General features: G+C 44.8%; 1 protein-coding gene across 1 annotated transcript in view; it reads right to left on the bottom strand.

The window, feature by feature from the left end:
* The window catches only part of PKD1L1 (polycystin 1 like 1, transient receptor potential channel interacting), a 170,092-nt gene that overhangs the window by 54,027 nt on the left and 90,339 nt on the right, over positions 1-25,726 (bottom strand). Inside the window, 16 exon segments of the mRNA XM_010341384.3 lie at positions 469-645; positions 1,090-1,174; positions 2,278-2,413; positions 4,135-4,297; positions 5,384-5,430; positions 6,017-6,089; positions 6,182-6,292; positions 7,998-8,171; positions 10,300-10,516; positions 11,308-11,414; positions 13,885-14,092; positions 16,027-16,110; positions 17,850-18,042; positions 23,476-23,576; positions 24,869-25,026; positions 25,133-25,243. Coding sequence (XP_010339686.3) covers positions 469-645; positions 1,090-1,174; positions 2,278-2,413; positions 4,135-4,297; positions 5,384-5,430; positions 6,017-6,089; positions 6,182-6,292; positions 7,998-8,171; positions 10,300-10,516; positions 11,308-11,414; positions 13,885-14,092; positions 16,027-16,110; positions 17,850-18,042; positions 23,476-23,576; positions 24,869-25,026; positions 25,133-25,243 — 2,145 coding nt within the window.

Here is a 25,726-nt window from a genome sequence, read left to right as displayed (position 1 = left end):
CTCTTCCTTTGTATCATTCACACTAAGAGAATGCTACACATACAACAGGCAAAGCTGAATGAAAGAAGGAAGAAAGGGAGGGAGGAAGGGACGAAGGGACAAAGGGATGAAGGAAGAGAGGGAGAAAGGATGGGGAGAGGTCCATTTTCTGTGGGTCCACTGAAGTGCAAATGGCCTAAAAGTTCCAAAATAATGGCCAAGAATTAGAGTTCTCGTCTGCTTCAGTATTTTTAAATATGCTCATTTTCTTGATGCTCTAACTTCTTTAGGATGGAAATATAAAAAAATAAGTCCTATATGTTCATCTGCCGTGTATGCATGCACAAAGCAGCATAAGGAATTAGGACATCCCATGGGTCTCCAAAGATGCAACTCAATTTGAATTCAAAGCCTACGTTCAGATATGCGTGATAGAACATAAAGCAGTTTTCTGAAGCTTGATTTGTACTGCATAGGTAATTTTCTTACTTTTTCAACTTCGCCTGCACAGTCAGGAATGCTGTAGCTTGAAGAGAGGGGAAGGCAAGTCCAGGAACGTTCTGCCAGTTCAGAGTCCAGATTCCTGGTTGCCTCGAATAAAGACTCAGTAAAAAAGTGGTTGTCAGCTCTTCTTTTCCAAGCAAAACCCAAGGCCACGAGGCACACCTGGAAGGAAACACATGACAGTGCAGAGAGTCGGCCACCCTGTGTTTGTATTCAGTCCACACAGAGCTGTCCTCCTGTCCCCTAATCATGAACAGGGCTCCATCTCCCGGTTTTTAAGATACCAGTAGTCACTGCCTTGGATTCCCAGCCCAGCTTCACCAGGTATGGCCTCACCCAAGAGACTTGCATTCTCTGAGGCTCAATTTCCTCAAATAAAAAAAATATGGGTTAAAGCGGTTCACTCCTCATAGGATTTTCATGATGATTAATGAAGAGGCCCATGTGCCACTTAACACAGAGCCCGGTTCCTGGTTCTCTCTCACCACAACTTAAATCAGGCTATAAAGAAAAGCAATACACCATCATAATGAAGCCTCTGTTTCCCCTTCCTGTCTAGGTCCCCTGCTGGTGGAAGGCACCTTCACCATGGAGGGTGTTTCTTACCATAAGTGGCTGGGTGATGAAAACACAGCAGACCACGGAGAGGGCCAGCAGCTGCAGCCACTGCACACACTGCTCCTGGCCAAACCTGCCCCGGGGGAAAGTGTGGTGGTCAGTATCCTCTAGGGGAGCAGGCCACCCAGTAGTCATTGCGACCCAAGCACAGAGACACCGCCTGAGAGGGCCCATGGCCTCGCTGTGGCAGGAAGCCAGCTATGAGGACGGTGCTGGACATGAGCAGTATCTTCCTGCTCATCGGAGGGGAGCCCCTTGCTGCCAAGAGGATATCAACCTCCCTGAAGCTGCCCAGTGGGAAAGAAAGGCAAACCCAACATGCAGACAGAACAGAGCGCAGAGAGGGGAAGGGGGCAGAAAACAGGTTGGGGTATAATAATAATGACAGCAGCAACAACAACAAAGCTGGATGCCAGCGGGGCTCTCCGCAGGAACGGGCATGATGCCAACAGGGCTGCTTTCGTATTTCAGCTGCTCCTCTCCAAACCCTAGGAGTAAGCTCTCTGGCATTCCTATTTTACAGATGAGCAAACTGAGGCACAAGGGAGGTCTAAGTACCTTCCCATCCTCACAGAGTGATTCAATACCTACAGTTGAGAAGATAAAAAGAGATGGGAAGAAAAAGCCTTGGCTTTGTGGCTACTCTTTGTGGTTTATGAAGATGTGGGCCACAGAGCCGCACTGAATGACCCTGGGGTCTCCGATGGTGAGTCCAAGCTGCACAGGAGCCAGAGAGGCAGCATGTGCCGGGTGACAGGATCAGAACCCATGACCCATGCATCACAATCCCTGTCTCAAAGGCATATGCTTTTTCAAATGATGGGAGACCAGGAACAGCATATTCCAGCCACAGCTGCTGGCTGGGAACCTGGTCCTCTCAGGAGCTCTGCAGCTGGGTTCCTTCCTTCCTTGGACGGAGGTCCTGCAGCTTCTTGTTTAACATCTGGACTCCATCCAAGCCTGCTGCCATGGCAGGGCTGGCCAGGCCAAGCCACTCTTTGAGATCTGCATATTTTATTCACCCCAAAAGGTGAGAGGTTAGAAATGAGGGAGAAAATAGCAATAGTGACATCTGGAGCCTGCATCTGATGAGCTCCCAGAAATGCAGGGTTTATTTACTAATGCTAGACTTTCCCTCCGAGGATCTGAGGATGTTTGAAAACTTCTACAGCTCACCTGTAGCCTAGAAATCCTGTCCCCAAACCACAGGCCAGAGAAGTGGTCCCACAGATGGCCCACACTGCAGAGCTCCACCAAGGCAGAGGGGCTCTTGACCACTGGGGCATTAGTCTCGCCAAACCACTGCTGGGTGCTGTGGAAGAGTAAGACAGAGACAAGGCAACTCAAGAGACCTCGGCATCTCCGTCCACACGGAGTATGGTGGCGAATGTTAGCTGTCAACTAGATGGGGTCGTGGGGCGCCCAGGCATTTGGTTAAATGTGATTTCTGAGTGTGTTTGAGGCGGGTGTTTCCAGGTGATATTAACATCTGAATCAGCCAAGTGAGTGAAGCAGATGGCCTTTCCAGCCACTGGTCTCCTCCAATGCCTTGAGGTCCTGAATAGAACTCACAGGCTGAGAACAAGGAAACTCCTGCCCGACCGCTGAGCTGGGACATTGGTGCTCCCCTAAGGGTCTAGGGTGGGGGTGGTTGTGGTGAGCAGCAACTCCTGCCTCACTGTGCCCTCGGAAAGCTTTTGCGGACCTCCTCTTCTGAACAGAACAATGGGTCTGTTCAGAGGCAGAGGGACCAGTTTCCATTTCAGACCCCAAACAACTACGCAGGCTGACCTGGAACCTGAGGGTCTGCCCTGATTTGGATCAAGTCCCACATGCCACTAGGGACAGGGCTTGCGACTGGTCCGCTGCAGTCCTCTTCCTTCCCTCTCTGCTGTTGATTTCCCCAGGGCCAGGTACAGGACAAGAGGGTTGCCCCATACGGTCTTCATGCCTTCAGATGCAGCCATCTGAGCCCGTTTTCTAGCGACTGCTCTTAGAAGCAGATGCCACGTCAACCTAGGGCAACTGAGCACAACGCCTTTCAAGAACGAAGGAGCTCTTACTGGGAAGCTGGTATTAGACAAACCGGGGGGCATTGGTTGAACATACATCAAGGAATGTGAGCTGTGGCTGGGACAGTGGAGTCGTCCTGAGACACACCTTCTCCACAGCCTCATGGGTGGCTGGTCTGCCAGTGTGAGCCTTGCACTTCTAAGCGCTCCCTTCCAGCCCAGGCCACGTGTCCAGCTTGTCCGGGAGGGTGGCCAGTCTTTGGGATGAGTTTGCCCTCGGATCCGCTGTTAATACTGGTGCCTACACTGAAGGCTCACCTGCCTGAAGCTTGTTCACTCACAGAAAGGATCCTTCTTGTGCCCCACTGCGTGTAAGGTGCTGTGCAGCATGGGCCCAACCAGACGCAGCTGCACACACAGGCCTTGCCAGCCACTGTGAACAAGCACCTGAATCCAGGGCACAAGGACCTGGGCTGAGCTGGAGTCTCAAGAAAACCATCTCCTCACGCACCAGGTGGCTCCAGGATCCCAAAGCCACACACCCTTGCCAGGCCAGGCCCACCACAGTCTTCTCTCTGCCAGGAATTGGCTGTCCTCCTAGGATTACAGCAGGATTCAATCTCCCTGCACACAGCCCTGTTTGTTCTAGGGGAATCCCTGCCTCAACCAGCTCCCTGCTGAGATTCCAGCATAATTGGAAGCTGGGACTATTGTTCACTGTCATTAGCATTAAGAAATGCAAAGCTTCAAATCCCAGAATATTTTTAAAAACTTACAAGTGTATTACTGGCTTTTAAAAAGATATGATCAAACTTATGTTAAGTACTTGCCAGAAAGCACCAAGGCTTTGGAGGACAGTTGGACGCCTCCGTTTCGGGTGGACCCCTGCCTGGGTTTTAGATGAGACTAGAGGATTCAGTGACATTTGGCTCAACTGCGGCTCTGCTTGTCGCACCTCTCCCAATGGCTGCAGGTCTGCTGGACTGGCGGGAAGGGGGCTGTGGTTGTAAGCCACAGTTACCTTGAGCCTGGGGAGGGCAGCAGTGGCTCTTCCCCGTCAGAGCAGTCCCGCTGTGGTCAGCCCCATGGGCCTCCAGCTCAGGGGCTGGACAGGATGTGCCACTGTCACTTGCTGCCTTCCTTTGGGCCCTGCCACTCCCAGAGAGAATGGCTGATGCAGGATGCTAAAATGACAGGGTCAGGCCAAGGTTAACGTCTCCGCAGACAGGGCCTCTCATGTGACGCCCAACAGTGGTATGGCTTGCCACCTTCTCAAAGGACGGGCCTGGCAGGGGCGGGGTGTGCTGCGCAGGCCTCTGGAGAATTCTGAGGGAGGAGGCACAGGCAGCCCTGGAGCCAGCTCCTTCATACTCCTCAGAGGATGGCGGGTGCCCCTGGGGAAATGTTGGTGGCCTAACAGCAGCTCCATGCAGTCAGGGTGATTGCACCTGGCTCTCTGGGAGGCATGATCCTGTCACCGAGGGGAATTCAGCCAAGAGCAATGGGTTGGGCAAAGCCTCTGAGGGGGGAGGGTGCAAAGCCCCAGCATGGTGTTCGGGAGACGGGGCAGAGGGCACACTGTGTTTCGAGCAGCGAACCGAGAATACCACCCTCAAGAACAGGAGTGGCGGAGCTGCCGCTGGGGAGTTAGAGACTGGCCAACAAAGTATCGTGTGTGCCCTCACATGTCCCACAGAGCAGAACCCCACATAAGCAAAGGGGCAATCACACACATCCGAAACGCTCTATAGCAATGGGGTGCTGCAGCTGCACTATTAGAAACTGCCCTTCAGCTGCCCTATGTCACGGGCCTCTTTGAGACCCGGAACGGAGCTCCCAGCACTGGGGCAGCTTCTCTGAGCCCCCTCCTCCCAAGGAGGTGGAGAAGCTCACTGAACAATCACCCCGAGCCTTGCTGCCAGTGTCTCTCCCATGGTCCTGCTGGCATTTACTGAGTAGACACACGGGGCTTTGCAAATTCTGCTGGGCTGCTCCTCCGTCCTGCTTTAGGCTTCTGCCGAGACCCCTTCTCTCTAACCCACCTGCACGGCCAGCCTGCTGTGGCATGTGTCCTGGGAAACGGACCTCCTTGTGGGGAGGATAGCCCCCAGCCAGCACAGCAGGTCTTGCATCGATCTTTTCCTGTGTCCATCTCACCGTGGGCCTGACCCATCCATGGCCAGACCACAGCCAAGGGAGGATGCCAGAGAAATCTAACTGTCAGCATTCCATGCTAGAGGATTAGCTGCTACACTTAATGACTGATTTACCTTGCAGGGTTCCTGTGCATCTGATATCCTTCTGCAGGAATTAGAACCTGATTTTTTTTTTAAAAAAAGTCCAATATATGATGCTTTGGGATCACACATTTTAACAGGGATACACTTAAGGATTAGCAGGGGTACTACTACTTTCTTTAGCAAATACTCTTCCTTCCTGACTCAGCCAGAACGAGCCTTTCTGAGTGGACAAGGCTAGAATGAGGCCTTTCTGTTGATGCTTCAGTCCTGGTATTGGCCTGGGCAACTCTCACACCCACTTGAGGTTGTCCTAAAGAAACACGGCAGCTTAAGAAAAATGTTTAATTAATAAAATAAATGGCACTATCAATGGGAAAATATATTCACTATCCATCTGGCAAAGACCTACTTTACTTAGGAGGTGAAAAGCATTTATACATCACTCTGAAAAAAAAGGATTTTACAAGGTTCATATAAATGTGGGCACATAAAATGGACAGACCACAGAAAATAAAGTGACTTTTAAACACATGAAATGATGCTCAATGTTGCTCATGATAAACACAGTGCAAATTGAAAGCAGAAGATACAATTTCTACTTAGCAGACTGGTGCAAAAGGCTCAGCCCATGGAGAGTTTCTGAGAGTTTTAATGCACATTTACCCTGGGGTGCCTCGGTCCGTGCTCCTCCTCTAAGGGGGCTGTGTGGCTCCGCCTGGACAGGCCCCAGGGCTTCCTGCAGAAGGAAAGAGGTGGTTCGCCAAGGGCATTCTCCAGCAATGAAGGGGCTGCCCAGGAGAAAAGGGCCATGAGGCCAAGCGCAGGTACCTTGCTGAGCCTGAAGGGCAGGGACAAGAGCTGGGCCCCCGGAGAAGCCAGGAGGGTACACAGGAGACCCACCTTGAAGGATTCAAGGGAGGGGCTGACATCCAGCTGGGGCTGCAACAAACCAACAGCAGCCATTATTACATCAATCCAATATAAGTCCAACTTAAAAGACAGTTGTGGTGTAATTACAAATATATGTAATATGAATACACACATTATATTTAATAAAAGTGCTCTCTTCATGAATCATGAATTTTAAGTTACAATTCTATCTATCTATCTATCTATCTATCTATCTATCTATCTATCTACCTATCTATCTATCTATCAAGATGGAGTTTTGCTCTGTTGCCCAGCCTGGAGTGCAGTGGTATGATCTCGGATCACTGCAACTTCTGCCTTCTGGGTTCAAGCAGTTCTCCCAGCTCAGCCTCCCGAGTAGCTGAGATTACAGGTGTGTACCACCACATCCAGCTAATTTTTGTATTTTTAGTAGAAACAGGATTTCACCATGTTGTCCAGGCTGCTCTCGAACTCCTGACTTCAGGTGATTGGCCTGCCTCGGCCCCACAAAATGCTGGGGTTATAGGCGTGAGCCACCGCGCCTGGCCACAATTCAATTTAAATAATGCCTGGTGTTCAATATTGCTGTAAGAAAAAGAACTACGTATAGACCTGATATGATGGATACAAGCAGAAGGAATCCAGCAAAGGCCCTTCTACTCCAGGAGTGAAAAAAGAAATAATTTTGTTTCTTCCTACACAAATCCTTTTGGACTGAACAAATGCTTGCAGAGCACCCACTCTACCAGGCACGTGCTCCGTGGATTGAATCATGGCTACAATCCAGCAAGGCATCAACACCCACAAGGTACCAACGAATAGACCAACATCAGACAACATCAGACGACCTTTTTTGAGGTTGACCTTAAAAAAGAGGCTGACCGAAGATTTCCTCACCACAGTCCCTGGTCCATTTCCAGGCGGACAGAGCTGTTCTCTTCCTGCTATTTGATGGTATTTCTTTATCCTCTTTTTACAAATTCTACATACTGTTATGTTTTTAATCCCACCAAACCATAATTGCTATTGGATCTCTCTGATACCTGGTGTCCTAAAGGAGCCAGTATGCCCAGCTGTCCCATGGATGGATCACTGGCCGCCCGTCAGAAATGGACCTTGTCACCACATTCTCCAGCTGCACCATGACCCAGCAGTGAACCCAGTGGACTGGGTGCATGAACGGCCATGATGTTGTAGTAAACAAGTCAGTTTTCCCTCAGCCCACATCCTGCTGTGTTGTTTTTCCCTCAAGAAGGCTCTCCCTTTTAACTGCTGGCACTGATTTGGAACTAATTTTCTACATCTCATGAGGAACAATCAGACCAGAGCTGCCAGTGTAAACTGGCATCCTGAAGAAAAATGTGGCCATCAGAATGGTTCTGCGTTCTTTTGTCCAGAGGATTTATTTAAAATCTAAATGAATTACCAACTTTAAAAAAAATTCAAGAGCATTCTCACAAGACAGCCAGCTGCCAGCCTCTCTGGAAAAGTTCTGCTGCTGGCCCTGGGGCACGAGCTCCCGCACAGCAGCTGTTCACTGAGCCGGCGGACTCAGGACTGTGCAGGTCCCACCCAGTGCCCACAGCTGGCAGAGCCCTCCTGCTCCTTCCCTGGCCTCCAGGTGCCCAGGCTCGCTTCCCCTGGTTTAAACTTTTCTCGGAGACTGTGAGCTTTGTTTACTTCTTAGGCAAAAAGAGGCCACAGTGTAGTCTGGGATCTGGAAGCTGCTGGAAGGAAAAGCGATGGCTCTCACCTGCTCTTGCCCTCCAGCAGTGACCAGGGCAGTGAGACAGGCGTAGACGCACAGCAGTGAGAAGGACACGGTGAGGCGCGGTGTGTGCAGGTAGCGGCTGGAGGAGGGCCTGCTGTACACCGACAGCCAGACGTGGAAATCCTCCAGATACTCTGTGAACTTGCAATGGAAAAGCTGAAACAGAAAGCAGGGGAAGTGTTCCCTGACATGGGGCATTCCTGTCAACAAAGCAAGTCCCGACTGTTAAGCAGTGATCTGAGCGGAGACCGCGAGCTTTCTGGTGCTTCCATCCCAGCTGCCCAGTTGTGTCCCAGGTGGGCTATGGTGCAGGTGGACGGCACTGCCCTCCCCACACTCTCTGGCTCTGCTTTCCTGGCTGCTGAGCTGGGTACCAGGTGGGCTGCGGTGCAGGTGGACAGCACTGCCCTCCACATGCCATCTGGCTCTGCTATCCCAGCTGGTTATCTGGGTACTAGGTGGGCTGTTGGTGCAGGTGGACGGCACCTCACTCCAGGCCTCTTGAAACTGCTCCTCCTTCTGCCTCCTTGGCAGCCCCCTTGCTCCCACTACCCTCCTATCAAGCTGGACTCTGGCTCACCCTGGCCCTCCCCTGGTACCTCCTGAGCTTTGACACATGCTTCTCCCAGCTTCACCTGCCTGGCTTTCAAATGCCTTCATGCCCAGCCTCAGGAGACCTTCTCTCCAGAGCTTCTGATCAGTCTCTCCTTGGTTCTTCTTCGTGTTCCTAAAAGACTTCCTAAAATCCCTTCACTCTCAGCACGTTCCCTGGCAACATAGTTACTTTCAATTGGGCTTTGAGTGCACTGAGAGTGGGGCTAAGTTGCCCCGCCTCTGTCCTCAGTAGGCCACAGTGGCTGGGGCACAGTAGGAAACACATTGCTTAGGAACTGTACTGAATTTTAAGTTCCAACTCAATTTAAATAATGCTTAGGGCTAAACATTGTTTTAGAAAAAACAAAATTACACACAGAACTGCTCTTATGGAATATGAGCAGAGCACAGAAGCGAATGCCAGAAAAATTGTACTAACAGAATGAGAATATACCTTCTTTACGTAAATGGACTAGCCAACAAGCAATGCTTGATTTGCCACACACACAAGTGCTTGGACGTGACTAAATTAATAAGCCTATGTTTCTCACAAAAAGCTCTCAAGCACAATAGCTGGAGGATAAGCAACGTATGTCTCCCATGATTAACTACAGTTCTTCAGCCAAACAGTCATTCTCATACGGAAACAATCATGTAAGGGGAAGCCCCAGTTGAATGGACCTTCAGTTTTAGATGTTGAAGAATTTCCACATGCTGTGGCTGATTGAAAACTTGTTTCAAATCCTTTATGATCAAGTTTCTTACTAACTTAGCAATATGTCAGGCCTGAAAATGCCAAGGTCTTGAGCCTGGGACTCTCATCAAGGCAGGTGGCAACAGGGCAGGCTGGAAAGAAAACCCAGTGGCCTGGCAAGGTCCAGTGACACAGGAGACTGTCTCAGTTCACTGGGCTCTTACCACGGTTTGAGACGCAGTCTCGGGAAGTACTCACCAGGAACACAGTACTCACACACGACAGTTCCCACGATGTTGCCTATTACCATAAAAAATGAAAGAAAACTGCAAATGCCCAACAGACCTTCAGCAAAGGGTCACACACAGTGGGCCATTATATAGCCCTGAAATGATTTTGTAAAAATTCATGAAAAGGCCTAATCTAAAATGTTGAATAAGAAAGTACAAAATGCATGACATTATTATCACAATTGTATGAAATTTGTTTGTACATAAGGAAAGACGGAAAGGACATGCGAAAATCATAGCTTCCATGGTTAGTTTGTGAGGGTGTCTGTTATTTTGTCACTTTGTCCATCTCCTGCCATCCTGGCCCTGACCACAGCTGTACCACATCTGTATTACCCTATTGATAGTTATCTAGGTTGTTCCGGACACACACAGGGCACTGCAAAGTCTTTAATTACCAGCCTTCTGGACATCGCAGACCACCAGCAACCATAAATTCCAGAATTAATGGTTGTTACAATTACAGAGAAGCATTACTGCAATAATTAACAATTGTGAAGGGTAATGGATCCATGCTTGGATGGCCACTTAATGAATGTATCATTTAAGATACAGATATCTTGGTAATTAACTAAGAAAAGAGGAATACACAAGAAGAGTTCAAAGACACAACTGTGGTGAGCGAAGCAGAGCCAGGTACCACGCTCTGCCGGTCAGCCAGGCGTGCCACAAGAGGGTGAATAAATTTCACCTGGAGGGGGCCTACCTTCCAGAAGCCAAGTCCCCCTCGAAGACAGGTGAGCTCCCGCTCCACGCGGCCATCATGCCGGCCAGCAGACAGCCAGCACTGGGCGGGGAAGAACCAGCCCTGTCCTGTGTGCAGCTCCTTCACCATCACGTGGCTGATGAACCAGCTTGGGGAGGGCCCACAGCTGTCATGCCAGAGGCAGATCTTCCTCAGCAGGCCCAGCTGGGCAGGAGCGCTGGAGGCACACACAGCAGCATCACATCAGCCGGGTGGGTGATGGTGTGGCCCTGGCATCCCGCCAGCCCCAGTGCTCACCCTCAAGGGTGGAAGGGACATGTCAACAGATGACTGATATGCAGAGTGACATGTGAAGCCCCCTGGAACCCAGCCAGGGGATGGGAAGTCCCACCAAGCACATTGACCCTGCACTCAGGCCTTCAATAGCCACCAGCTTTCCCAAACCAAAGTCACACAAATCCCGCTCATGTATTAGTCTCTGGTGTGGATTAGTCTAAAGTTAACCTTTTCTCTCTTAATGAAGACATAATACTCGAAACCAATAAATATCATACATGAAATTTACCAGAAGAAAAAATAATTTTGTTTAGTCCTTTCACATTTTCTAAAATGCCTGGTGCTTGCATCCTATCTTGTTAAATTCCCTCTTTCCCCAACCCCACCATCTTTGTGACACCATGTGTCCTCACTCTTCCAAACTGGGGACAAACCCAATTAGGATCAGCAGGTTTAGTGTCATAGAAAGCACTAATTATGAACCTTCCTAGTATATAAAAATCAGTAAATGTTCCTCTCCCACCCACCCTCCTTCCTTCCCTCGCATAAACTTTCTGTTTAATCTACTCGGAATAAAAAACTAAAAATACACCACAAAATTGTTTGTCTATAAATTGATGCTCAGTATTAGAGACCAATGTTATATTCTACTGTTTTGTTTTTGTGATAAGGCTACACCAATTCTGGTTGACCTCTCTTTCCCAAATCTAGCAGTGAAATATTTTGGAGTACCTCAGGATAAAGGTATGTCTGGAATTCCTTTCAAACAGGGGCTTCTCTGGACAGGAGAGCTCCTTGGTTTCTGACCGTCCATTGTCGCCACATAAAACAATGTACACCTCAAAACAAAGAACAGGGGTAGGAGCTCAGGCTATTCATGGCAGACACCATGCAATGCTGGGCAGGGCTGCCTCGTGCTTTCTCCCAGCTTCCCACCTTTCCACAAAACCACCTGCATGATGATGTGTCCCTGCCTGGAGCCAGGGGGTGAGGGGGCATGCCCAGTCCTAGGCCACCCTGGAGACAGCCTGGTAGAATTGGCCATTTCCTCACCTATTTGATCTAGAAAAGCCAGATCCCAACTAGGATTCAGGAGGGCATTTATTTTCTCATGAGGGCAGAAGAACAGAACGGTGGGCATACCATTTTCCTCCCTGCAATTTGGCAGGGAGATGCTGGAGGAGCCTGGACCCTGGGGGCGGGGGGCACCCATGCACCTGCAGGTACACTCTGGGGAGGCACATGCCAATCTGGCTGGGCTTGTCATTCCTCACTGGTGTCTTCTGTCACATAGAAATGAACAATTCTGATGTAATGTCACTTACCAAGCTTTCATTTAAGAAAGATATTTATTTCTGTTTTTGAAATCCTTCCTTATTCGGAAGTACATATTTTCTTTGACTAGTTTCTAAACTTTGTGTTTTCACCTTTCTGTCTCTAAAGTTCTGGAGTTTATTTTTTTTTGTGTGTGTGTATAATGTAAAGATTTAATAGTACCTTTTTCTACAAGGTCAGCTATTGTTCCCAAATATTTTTTGAAACAGTCCGCCCTTTTCTGTGGTTTGTAAGACCTCTAGTCTACCCCAGAAATCCTTCCTCAGTGCCTCTCCTGAGGTTACAACATGATCTCAGGTACTAGTTTCAAAATAAGCCTGAATATTGGGTCAGGAGGCCCTTGCCCTGTTCTTGCCCTGAGAGTCGGCATCATCAGTCCTGTAATTGTTCCGTATTGTTGTATTCTTTTCCACCGAAATTTTAGGATCAGTTTGCCAAGTTCCACAAAACACCTTCCTGGAATTATGAGTCGATTTCATTAGACCCAACCTCATCATGCCTTAGTTTTTCATCTGTAAAGTGGGTATATGAATAGAATTTAATTCACACTATTATTATTAATGTTATAGATTAAGTTGGGAAAAATGAAAAAGGAAAATCAGCTTTCTCATCCATGAATGTAGCTCTTTATTGAGATCTTTTATGCATATCAGGCATAGTTCTTTCATGTGGTATTGTATGTGGGGTTTGATTAATTTACTTGCAGGCACGCCATCATTTTTGATTGTGATGAAGAGGTTCTTATTTTCAACTCCATATAAATATAAATTTATATTCACATATATATAACATATAAATATATTTATATTTGTAAATAGTTATTGCTGTTTCATAGAGATTATTTGCTGATTTTTTTTCTTAATCACAAATTCAGCAAGTTTCTTAAATGTTATTGGTGCTAGTCACGAGAGTGAAGAAGCTTCTCCACTTGCTGTGTAGACAACCACATCCTGCACAAAGAACCATCTCTTTCTCCCTTTTGGAAACTTTTTTCCTGTTTTATTTCTTGCTTTATTGTTTTCTACTAGGATGTTTAGTGCAATGATAAATAGAGCTGCTGACAGCAGACATTCCTCAGAAATCATCTGAAGTTTCACCACTCAATCTTAGATATAGTGCAGGTAGATAATCTTTGTTAGGTTAAGAGCATTCCTTTGTGTATGGTATGTATTGCTTGTGAATATATACATGTATGTTTATCTGATAGACAATTTAAATATACAGTTGGTGATGAAGGGCTTATGGTAAGGGCCACATAAGCTTTAAAAATGTGTTGTGTCCCCAACTATCCTACTACACTGTGGCACCCCATCTCATTCATGCTGCTTCCTATCTAAATCTTTCTCATCCACATCCCAATCTTAGGGATTCCCTAAAGTAACCATGGTTTCCTCGGGAAATGGGGGCATGAGTTCCAAGTGCAGAGGGAGCCTCCCTCTCTCTGTGGGATTTGTGTCACACACACCTCTAATTGTACACGGCTCCACCCAGGCTCCAGTTTTCACCCCTGCAGACCTCACCTCCACAGCCCACACCGGCACTGCTGCCCCACTCAGCCCAGTGCTGGGCTATTTCCTCCTCCTCCACCACATCTGCTTCCCATCCCACCTTCATCCTCCACCAGCTTCTCTGGGACTATAGTCTTCAGCCCCAAGTTCAGAAGAGTATAACTCATTCTCAGAGTCTCCAAGATGCACTCAGAGACGGAACAGATCTCCCAGGGCTGCTTTCCATGGTGGAGACAGAAGGAGAAGGGATTGGAGCAGCTGCAGAAGGTGAAGGAGTCTGCTCTTTGCCCCGACAGACGTGCAGGTGGAGGGAGGGCCATAGAAAGGGCAGACAAGCCTTGCCCCAGCAACGAGATGGGGTCGCTGTGACAGGTAACAGACAGAGCAGCCAAATTACCAAATCCTCACTTCTGATGTTGACACTGCTTAGACACCATCAAAGAGTACCCTCGGATGCTCAAGCTACCTTTGAGGTCAACCTGGCTGGAGCCCGGAAGCCAGTGTCAATGACGACCGCATATAGCTGGTGACCTGGCAGAGGAGCTTCTTGCAGAAAGATGTACCCAGCTTTCTTTTTTTCATGATGATCTACTTGTCTGCTTTTAGCAACCAAAAATCCATAAAGAATCATAGAACCCATAATAAAAATACTGGGAAGCAAGTTTTCTGGGTGGCTATAAACAAAAGGAAAGATATAAAGAAAATTGCTCATGAAAATAGACATATAGGAAAAGAGTGATGGCCACCCCTACCCCCCTACAAACAAAAGTCCCTGCGGAGCTTCACTGATACGTTTTTACACTTGCTGGGGCCTGAGTTGGGAGGGCTTTGAAGGCAGGGAGCTGGTCTGTGGTTCCGTGACCAGCACCCCACAAGCATGGATTCCAGAGCCAAAGAATCCTTGCAATGGACCAGCCTCCGTGCTGGGAGTCTGTGCCATACTGGCTCTGAGGAACTTTCATTGTAAACTATGGCTAAGAATGCCAATCTCACTGCTATAGTAAAGATTAAGCAATACAAATATGCAAAATTCTTGAAACATGCAGGTGGCATTATGTTCCCCCCACCCCTCTCTCCTGCTAGCAGAACAAGGCTAGGAGATGCTGGCAGTGTTCTGGAGACCCTGCCTCTGCCCCCCACTGCCCCTATGGATGGTGCTGCTTGTTCCCTAACTGCAGCCTCCACCTACCTGTTCCCAGGCACCAACACTGGCTGGGGAGAGATCACTGAACCCTGCAGATCCATAGATGACATTCATATCAAGCTGCTGTGCTGGAATTCTAATCTAACTGTAGTCCTACAGATTTCTGATAGGATCTCAGAGGGTGGGCACCATGGCCTTTGCCACATGGGGATGCTGCACTCTCCACTCCCTGCTATTCTGCTCTTTGATTCCGTCTGAGGGCTGGGCTCTGCTCTTGGTTTCTCACCTGCCCTCTTTTTCCCCACTCATTTCTAACTTAGGTTTCAGGGGAATCTTTTAAACTGGGTCTTAGTCATGAAGTTATAATTACTACAATCTGTCTTCCTTTACACATTTCAAGCTCTGTGCATAAGTGCCAGTTCCTGAACAGGATGCAGCCTGTCCAGAGCTCTGCCCCATGAGCTCTGCAGGATGCTCACATCCTTCTACCTGGCTAACACTCTGAAACCTTCTGGATTCTGGCAAGATATCCCAGTTGCTACTGCTCCCGTATAACTTCAGGTGTTGCCTCTCTCTGGATGTCTTCCAGGCTGCTTCCCTCATGGTTTGCCCCAGCCCCAGTGGTATCAATGTCGCAGTCACCCATGGTTGAGGCTGCTGTCCTCCAAGCCCTGTTCACTGAATGGCCAGGGACCTTTTCTGCACCCAGCATCTGTTGCATTAGCAATTAATTTCTTATTTACTAATTATCTGATCCACCAACTAGTCTTTAAAGTAATTTGATTGATGAAATAATAAGATAGAGTTTCCTATTACATGAACATAATGAGAAAAATAAATTAACACCCAACACCCCAGAAATGCAGACTCTGCCCTAGATATTCATTCAGCAAATATTTACTCTGAACATCGTATTAAATATAGAGTGACAATGACGAATAAGACAGAAAAGGTTCCTGTCCACATCAGCTTATACTCTATCTGTAACTCAGAATCTAAATATAGCCATTTCATAGAAAAGTGACTATAAAAATAGTGTACATTTTAAGTCTATTATCTAAAATGGGATACTCCAGAGAGAGCAAGAGGGAGCTATTACTAATTAGGCTATGACAATAAACATAAACCAGGACAGGCCCCTTAGGCAGTACTGTCACTGTAGATACCAACCCTACCATGATAATCAACCAAATTCGCACTGAGCTAGAACTAAACTTAAAAGTATGAAAACTATGTCGACTTCCTTGTATTTATAAACCTCTCATCAGTGAACTTAAGTAGAGAGAGACAAAACAGATATATTCAATTATATAATATTTAAAGATGATTATCTACTAATATGCATATTTCAAAAACACAATCATAGTAAGTAACATGGATATCAAGCACCCCGGAATTATATGTGGGCAACCTGAGTGAAACAAATAAAGTCTATGAAGTCTTTATGTAGGAAATGAAACTTACCTCTGGAACTTGGAAATGCCACTCACTTCAAAACTGGCCTTCAGCTTTCTCCTTAGGAGAGCGAATGCCGCAACGCGATTGTAGCTAGGAGGGAAATGGGGATGAGGATACAGAATGTGTGGAGAGAGCAGCTGTTGACAGTGTGACAGCATGTTGGTTAAAGGAACGTAAAAAGGAAGACAGACTGTAATAATTATAACTTTATGACTAAGACCCAGTTTAAAAGACTCCCTTGAAACGTAAGTTAGAAATGAGTGAGTCTTCTGATGTGCCAGAGTTCTTCACATCTGCGTGTTGGGGCACACGGCTCCCGTGGAGGCTGTCCTGAGATGCAAGACTCCAAAGCACGTGGCGGACTTCATGATGGCCCTCCACAGCATGGCTGCAGCCTGAGGCTCTCAGGTCCCAGTCACAGCCTCGCTGTGCCACTAGTCAAGCTCTCTGCCTAAGTGCCAGCTCCTGGCATTACAAATATCCTACCCTGACAATCACCATAAACACTGTCTCCTTTTTAAAAATTAAAACCTATCTTACCCTTATTATCTTGTGAGCAGGTCCTATGTGTTATTGATTTTTTTTTTTTTTTTTTTTGAGATGGAGTCTCGCTCTGCTTCCCAGGCTGGAGTGCAGTGGCATGATTTTGGCTGACTGCAACCTCTCAGGTTTGAGCAATTCTCATGCCTGAGACTCCTGAGTAACTGGGATTACAGGTGAGTAGAGATGGGGTTTTGCTATGTTGGCCAGGCTGGTCTCCAACTTCTAACCTCAAGTGATCCACCTGTCTCGGCCTCCCAAAGTTCTGGGATTACAGGCAATGAGCCACCACGCCTGGCCTGTTATTCATTTTTGTACCCTTGGCTCATAAAAAAGTGCCTAACAGAGAGTAGTTACGTAATGGAGACTAAATGATTACATTCAATAATTTAATATTGAAGCAAAATATTGGGCCATCACCAGTAAGTTTGGATGCACTCCTAGCAATGGCATTAGACAAATTTAAGAGTGCAACATAAGAAAAGAAATAAACGGCTATGAATTGCACTGATATGGCATGCTCTGAATATATTTGCCTCCTAGCAGGAAACCACAAAATATAATGTCTTTTGGCTTATTTATTCTTTAAAAGGAAATGACTATTTCTGTTTCTAAATATGCCTAAGAATCATTCATCTATAGCCTAATGAAAAGGTAAGGGCAACAAAAATGAATGAACCAAGCCTCTCATAGAATTGTTGGTCTGTCAACTAGATGATAAAGAATTTCTAATTTAGTGACATGACTCATTCCCAGAAATTCCTGAGAAGGTTGCTTATATATGCAGAGAGACTTTTCTTGCCTCAGAAAGCACACCTTCACCACCAGGCTGTGGAGGATCCTCTGAAGATGAGGGGCTCTCAGGGCAACATGGGGGCATGGTGAGAGCTGAGGGTCCCGCCTACCTGACTACAAACTGCATACTCAAAGGATGTCAGCAGTTCTATGATAAGAAAACCGATGGATTCATCTATCACTCATCCATGGACTCACGTCTTCAATAGACGCTTACTAAACACCTACTGCATGCCAGTCACCACCGGAAGGAGGAACACAAGGATGGTCTGTAAAGCAACCCCTGCTCCTTGGGAGCCCACAGAATCGGAGAACCAAGACTGACACACAAAGCGGCTACAAGAGAACTGACAGGCTGGAGAGTGGCACAAACCAAGAGTGCTCCAGCTTCTTATGGATAAAGTGCAGGAAAGGCTCTAGGGGCAGCGCCAAATGCAGAAGACAATGCAGTCATTCACTAAAACTCTCAGATTCTTTCTCAAGTGTGTCTATACCTGCAGTTCACTTTTTCAGGAGAAGTTCCTGGTTGTGGAGAGAAACGTTCAGATTTCCACTCTCTCTTGTCCCAAAACAGGCATCGGATCCACTGGAAATGTACTGTATAGTTCACTGCCTTAGCTAAATATTTGTTTGGAGGTTTTCTGTCATAGTCAGCATCCAGTAAGGATAAATAGCTGACATTGGCATCTACAAAGAGAAAACATAAATAAAAGTACAATGTGAGGTTTGCAGAAAGGCATACTTCATTTCAAATGCAGACAGAGTAGCAGATAGGTGGTGACAAGAAATAGAGATGAGCAAGAACTGAAAGACAACATCAAATTCTAGCCATTTTCTGTCCCTGGAGCATTTAAATTTGGATTAAATCCACCCAGTCAAAGCTCTTGGATGCAGATATGAATTGAGGAGTGGCAGAGAATTGGGAAGAAAAACTGTTTCTAGTATCCCTTATGTTCCAAGTGTCCCCTGACACCCTAAACAGGCCACTCCCCTGACCCTAGTGGGGATGGAAGAAGGTTGAGTCAGTTTCTTTAGCTGCCATTCAAGCCCAGCTCCTGCTCCTTGCCAGTTTGTCAGCCAGCCTGCGAAATTTCAGTATGCCCGGAGTCTGAACCCATTCTGGTAAGGACAGTGCAATGACCCATGGAGTTTTAGCCTATCATTTTGTTTACTTTTTGTGTTTAGCCTACTTTTTATGTTTAAAAGCAAAAATATTTAATATTCTATTTATTTAAAATTGCTCCTAAGACTTTTTAATAAATGGTGTTGGGACAACTAGATACTAGCCCTTTGTAAAAATATGGGCACCTCATGTTATAAAAAATAATAATTGAGCAAACCAGATATCTAAATATAACAAAAACAAACTGCACAAGTACTAAGGAACACAGGAATGACTTCTTTTTATATACATTTCAAACTATGGCTCAAAATCTAAGAGTCTTACAAGAAAAGTTGGATAAATTACTACTTTAAAAACAGCCCTAACATACAAAGAGCTCTTAAGTGTCAAAAAAAAAAAAAAAACTCAATACAAAAATGGGCATATATGAACAATTTATAGAAAAAAAATGGATAATGGATTTAAATACATGAAAAAATACCCAACTTAATTCATATAAAATGCATGTTAAAATTAACATTTCTCAATTGTATGACTGGCAAAATTCAATAGCTTGAAAATACATCCTGTTGGCAAAGTAGTGGGAAAATAGGCAGTTTCAGACACTGCTGGAGAGGAATGTGTAGTTACCAAAACCACATAGGCATTTACGGTTCAACTCAGGAATAGCATATCTAGAAATTTAACTTGGAGATACACTCCTCCCCTTACATATAATACAGTATATGCACAAGTCTTCCATGTGAATATGTAGGAGACTGGCTGAAGAAACCACGGACCATCTATATAACGGAGAAGCATGCAGCAGTTAAAAAAAATGAAGACGATATTGATGAATAAATACATATGGAGTGATTTCTAAATATGTAATTTAAGTAAGAAAAGCACAATGCAAATGAGTATAAGAAATGAGGGGAAATAATGTGTATATGCAGGGATTTATTCTCCCAAAAAGAAACATAAGAAAAACAATTCCCATAAAATTACAATCATTATTCTTCACAGAACTAGAAAAAAAAAATCCTAAGATTCATATGGAATCAGAAAAGAGCCCAAATAGCCAAAGAACTACTAAGCAAAAAGAACAGATCGGGAGGCATCACATTACCAAACTTCAAACTATACTACAAGGCTACAGTTACCAGCACAGCATGCTACTGACATAGAAATAGGCATATAGACCAATGGAACAGAATAGAGAACCCCAAAATAAGGCCAAATACCTCAAACCAATTGATTTTCGAGAAAGCAAACAAAACATAAAGTGAGGGAAGGGCACCCTCTTCAACAAACGGTGCTGGGATAATTGGCTGGTCACATGTAGAAGAATAAAACTGGATCTCATCTCTCAATTTATGTAAAATATCAACTCAAGCTGAATCAAAGATTTAAATCTAAGGCCTCAAGTTGTAAAAATTCTAAAAGATAGCATTGGAAAACTCTTCTAGACATTGGTTTAAGAAATAATTCATGACCAGGACCCAAAAGCAAATGCAAAAAAAAAAAAAAAAAAAAAAAAAAAAAAAAAAACAAAACAAAAAACCCAAAATAAATAGATGGGACACAATTAATCCAAAAAGCTTCTGAAAAGCAAAAGAAATAATCAGCAGAGTAAACAGACAGCCCACAAAGTGGGAGAAAATATTTGCAATCTATGCATCCAACAAAGGACTAATATCCAGAATCTACAAAGAACTCAAACAAATCAGCAAGAAAAAACAAATAATTCCATTTAATAGTGGGCAAGGAAGTGAACAGACAATTCTCAAATGTAAAGAAGATACATAAATGGCCAAGAAATGTATGGGAAAAAAACTCCACATCACTAAGTATTAGGGAAAATTAAAACCACAATGAGATACCATCCTACTCCTACAAGAATGGCCATAATTTAAAAAAAAAAAAAAAAGATTCTGGTGTGGATGTGGTGAAAAGGGAGCACTTTTATACTGCTTGTGGGAACGTAAACTAGTCCAACAGAACCAACCTGAATGCCCATCAGCCAACAAGTGGATAAAGAAAATGTGGTATGTATACATCATGAAATACTACTCAGCCATAAAAAGGAACAAAACAATGGCATTTATAGCAACCTGGATGGAGCTGGAGACCATTATTCTAAGTGAAGTAACTCAGGAATGGAAAACCAAATATTGAATGTTCTCACTTATAAGTGGGAGATAAGCTACGAGGATGCAATGGCAAATGAATGATACAATGGGCTTTGGGGACTTAGCGGGAAGGGTGGGAGGGTGAGAGATAAAAATACTACACATAGGATGCAGGGTATACTGCTCGGTGATGAGTGTAACAAAATCTCACAAATCACCGCTAAGGAACTTATTCATGTAAGCAAAAACCACCTGTTCCCCAAAAACTATTGAAATAAAATAAAATAAAGAAAACAAATGAAAACAATTGCCCATAAGGAATAGGTAAGAACAGGTAGAAGAATAAGGCTATTGAAAGATTTAGCTCTGAATACATACATCTTTAAATATGGTTTAGACATTTGAACAATACAGATGTCTCACAAATTCAAAACAAATAATGTTTAAAAATGGGGCTGGGCGCTGTGGCTCACAGCTGTAACCCCAGCACTTTGGGAGGCCGAGCAGGGTGAATCACCTGAGCTAAGGAGTTCAAGGCCAGCCTGACCAACATGGTGAAACCCCATCTCTACTAAAAATGCAAAAATTAGCTGGGCTTGGTGGTGTATGCCTGTAATCTCAGCTACTCAGGAGGCTGAGGCAGGAGAATCACTTGAACCAGGGAGGCGGAGGTTGCAATGAGCCAAGGTCATGCCATTGCACTCTAGCCTGGGCAACAAGAGTGAGATTCTGTCTAAAAAAAAAAAAAAAAAAAAAAAAATAAGTAAGCCTTAAGCCTTAGCATTAAGTAGACGCAAAAAAGTGAACCTAGGGCCGGGCGCGGTGGCTCAAGCCTGTAATCCCAGCACTTTGGGAGGCCGAGACGGGTGGATCACAAGGTCAAGAGATCGAGACCATCCTGGTCAACATGGTGAAACCCCGTCTCTACTAAAAATACAAAAAATTAGCTGGGCATGGTGGCGCGTGCCTGTAATCCCAGCTACTCAGGAGGCTGAGGCAGGAGAATTGCCTGAACCCAGGAGGCGGAGGTTGCGGTGAGCCGAGATCGCGCCATTGCACTCCAGTCTGGGTAACGAGAGCGAAACTCCGTCTCAAAAAAAAAAAAAAAAAAAAAAAAAAAGTGAACCTAGGTGTATACAACATTTACAGCAAAACCCCACAGAGAAAATAATTTATTCCAGTAACTTCTGACTATGTGCTCTTACTGTAATATTATATAAGAATGTAAAGTCAAAACTAATAAAAAAAGTTCTGGAAAGAAATACTGAACTTCATCTGGTAGGTTTGGGATTGTTAGGGGTACAGGTACTTTAATTCTAAAATGATTTTGTGTACACAGTAGGACAGAGCAAAGAGTTTTGCTCATTGGAAACTGGCTGTCAAGTTGTCATGTTTTGGCAACCGGAATTCTCACTGTAGGAGAATGGGGATCTAAACACACAATGGGAGAAAGGAAGAAGGAACCCTGGGTGTTGGATTTGAATTAAGGCACTGACATAAACTCATTTTACACACACACACACACACACACACACACACACAGAGAGAGAGAGAGAGAGAGAGAGAGAGAGAGAGAGAGAGAGAGAGAGAGAGAGTTATTAAATCAAGGACACCTCAATAGCAATGAGCAAATCTGATGCACAGTTCTTGTGTTCTAATGTCATTTCCCATCAAAGAACCAAGCCTCATTGAGGACATGGCTGGTTCCAAGGAAGGGCTGGCCAAACACAGGATAAGCCAGGACACCCTTGTGTCCCAGAAAGTAAAGAAGCACTTAAGGATTGTGATATCATGTCAGAAAACTCTCAGGAAGCATCCTGAGATAACTCCCACTGGAATAATTTGTGTATCAAAAAGTAAAATGATGGAGGTGAACTAAACATATGGAGTTTTTAAGAACTTCTATACATCACACAGACAAGAGAGCAAGAGTAAGTCAGTGAGAGACAGAAGCTCCTTTTCACTGAAGATTGCCAGCTAATTCATAGTGGAATTAGCAGATCACCACTTTGTAGCCCACTAAGTACCTATATCACCCATGGATCCTTAAAATCATGGGGTGACAGTCTGTAGGGGAAGAAGATATTAAGATGGTCTCACAAGTATCATCTCTCATTTTTAAAAGAAACAAATGTAATTTGTTTCATTTTTAAAGAAACAAATAGTGATTTGTTCTCAGAGGAAAATAATTATATTCCAGTAAAAATGTAGAGACAATGGGTCTGGTCCATTCACTGAGAGTCAGAAGCCAGCTCTTCTCCAGGGCCAGGGCCTGTGGAAGATAGTGTAAAGCACGCGTCTGATGAGTTGCCTGTGGGTGCACTTCAGCACACTGAGTTCCAGTTTCTTGCTTCTTTGGGGAGGGGGTCACTGGGGCTCAGAATCCTAAGTCACCAGGGGCAGACCACTGAGTGGGGGTGAACCCCAAACTTCACACTCTGTCCCCACACTGTTTCAGAGGGGTTCCTGTGCCCTATTAATACGTGAGATACAGAGGTGCCTCGGAAGTCCTGGGTCAACTCCGAGGTCAGGGAAGCTTACTGGAGGTTGGTTTGAGGGAAGCAAGTCGAGAGGGCACTGCAGGCAAAGATGCAGCCTGAGCACACTCAGAGCCCTGAGGATCAGGAGGAGGCAACGGAGACACACTGGGGAGAGATGGGCAGGGCCATGAGCATCGGCGGCCACTACGTCACAAGGATGGTGCTCATGCTGGGGCAGTTTCCACGTGTGGTATCTATTGTGGAGCAGTTAGTTTATAAGCAGGCAGAGAAAGGATTTTGATGTTTTTGTCATGAATAAGGAAAAACGTCACAAAGATATACAGGTTATAGGGGATGTTTTAATCATGTAAACAGAATTGGAAAATAAGGCACCTTGTCCACTGACCTTTCTGAGAAGCAGCAGGTATATAAATCTGCACAACTGACTCGTCCCAGAAGTAGATTTGCTTTACAAGAAAATCAGAGGGAGTAGGTTTCTCAGAGAATCTAGGAGATAAAAATAAAATAGGCATTTCTTGTTTTTTTTTTCTTCTCCCTCAAAGATTTTAGCCAAATTTCTATCAAGAGTTTACTCAATTTGTGCAAAACATCCTTGTCATTGCAAGGAGGTAGCCCAGGACAAAAAAGGGTCAATATGCTTAATTCCATAACACCACTTGGTCTCTTAATAAAAACTCCGACATAACACTTTCACCCTGCATCCCATTAAAAAACAAACACTTCAGTAAAAAACAAGAACAAGAATGGCCCGCACAGTCTGTAGGAATAAAACAAACAGCACTGCCTACACAAGGTTAGGAAGGGCTACTGCAACACACACACATGTTTGCATGTTTGTATTAACTCTGTATCATAACCGGTTTGCAGATAAAAGATAGCAAGCACAAAGCACAGCAGCAGTCTTAGTGGTTAGACTCAGAAATTCCTCAAAACTGATTTATCTTTTCTGCATGTGACTTAAAGACTTAAGTTAAAATCCAAACTCTAAGCAGATTGCCACTTTTTGACATCGAACGGCTTACCTCATTTGGCAGCATGAGAATCAGGCCAACAAGCAGAAATTAAACTGCATGCTAAGGGCTGTGTGGATAGCGCCTGCATAAGATACAGCCTCACTCACGAGAAACCTTTAATCTAGTTGAGATGCCCACCCAACCAGTCAGGAGCAATGACACAGTGAGCATCTTTGCCACATAGCCTAAACACACAGGGACTCAGAGAAAAAAAGTAATCAAGGCCCTGCCCATCCAGATCTCCAATGAACTCTGCAGACTGGCGGTTTCCATGAGCACTTTTGCTGCAGAATTCCAAAGAATCTTTTCAATAGTCATTTATTTAACCTTTCTAGGTAATTTATTCATTAACTGGGGCCTATGCAAGTCTCATGAGCCCAACATCCCTGAGAAAAATAATTATTCTATCAGGTTTCCTTAGATATATAAATTTAAACACATTTTCTCCTTTTGGAAAAATAAAAAAAAAAAATTCTAGCTCAGACCTATACTGAGAGAATTAGATTTCTAAATGAGATCGTATATATTATTACTAATAATTATAATGCTTTTCACTCCAGTAATCAGGGATTCAACCTCAAAAAACAAAGTCAGGAAGCTTACTGTCTGAACAGCAGAATAGGTAACAATTTCTTTAAACAATGAGCCTCATTTATTGCTTTAAAAACACAATTTAATTCACTGATTTTTTTTTCACAAAACATTCTTAAGGACGATATGCTTACTCCAATCTCATTCCCATTGTAGCTGTCACCGTCAACACACCTTACTAGCAACATGACGGGAAACGCCCTTGTAACAGGTTTGGAAAACTCAATTTCTATCTGTAGAGATTCCTGGGGGTTTTCAGAAAGCTCAGTGAACTGATGGAGATTCACTTTATCCTGAAGCAATACAAATGTTGTTTTATTTCTCCTATTATCCTGTCATCACAAAGAAAACAAGTTAAGCAAAATTTGCCTTTGGTAAAATAAACACATTACAAATCAGCCTAAATGAAGCAGAGATAGTGAGAAAGGTTCTCCTTACCAGGCCATCTTCCTCCCCAAACTCAACCATCACGGGTTTCCTTAGCCACTGCCTGTTGATGGGTCTTCTGCTGGAGCAGTTGTAGAGACTGAGGCCCACAACTCCTCCAATCTTGGGGAACAAAGACCATCTCAGAGAAAATGGCAGCAAGCAGTGGACGTAAGCAAGAAAAGCAGCCAACCAAAGTATCATGGTGCTACTGTTACACTTACATAAAATTATAAGCCTGATATTAGAGGATAGCATACAAAAATAAGCCAGTTTTACTACTCAGGATGGCAAGATTGGGGTGAACATAATGCTTCATTTGCATCATTCTTATTAAAATTAATAATTTCTAAAGTATCTTAAAGTATTTGTTATTTTAAAAGCTCATACAAAAGAAATATCTGGTCATTGTAGATAATCAGGAGGGGATAGAAAAGTCTACAGAAAAGTGAAGAATAGCTTTCCTATAGTCCCATTGCTCAGATAAATCATATTTGAGGATGCTGAGTGCCAAACTTTTGCTATGTAACAGAGTACTTAGTTGGCAGACAATTCAGTCATCTGTCTTTTTGCACAGTCTTCCAAAATTACTAAAATTCCCTGACT

This window comes from Saimiri boliviensis, chromosome 10 (genome assembly GCF_048565385.1).
Source record: "Saimiri boliviensis isolate mSaiBol1 chromosome 10, mSaiBol1.pri, whole genome shotgun sequence".
Lineage (NCBI taxonomy): Eukaryota > Metazoa > Chordata > Mammalia > Primates > Cebidae > Saimiri > Saimiri boliviensis.
This window is presented reverse-complemented; position numbering and strand designations above follow the sequence as displayed.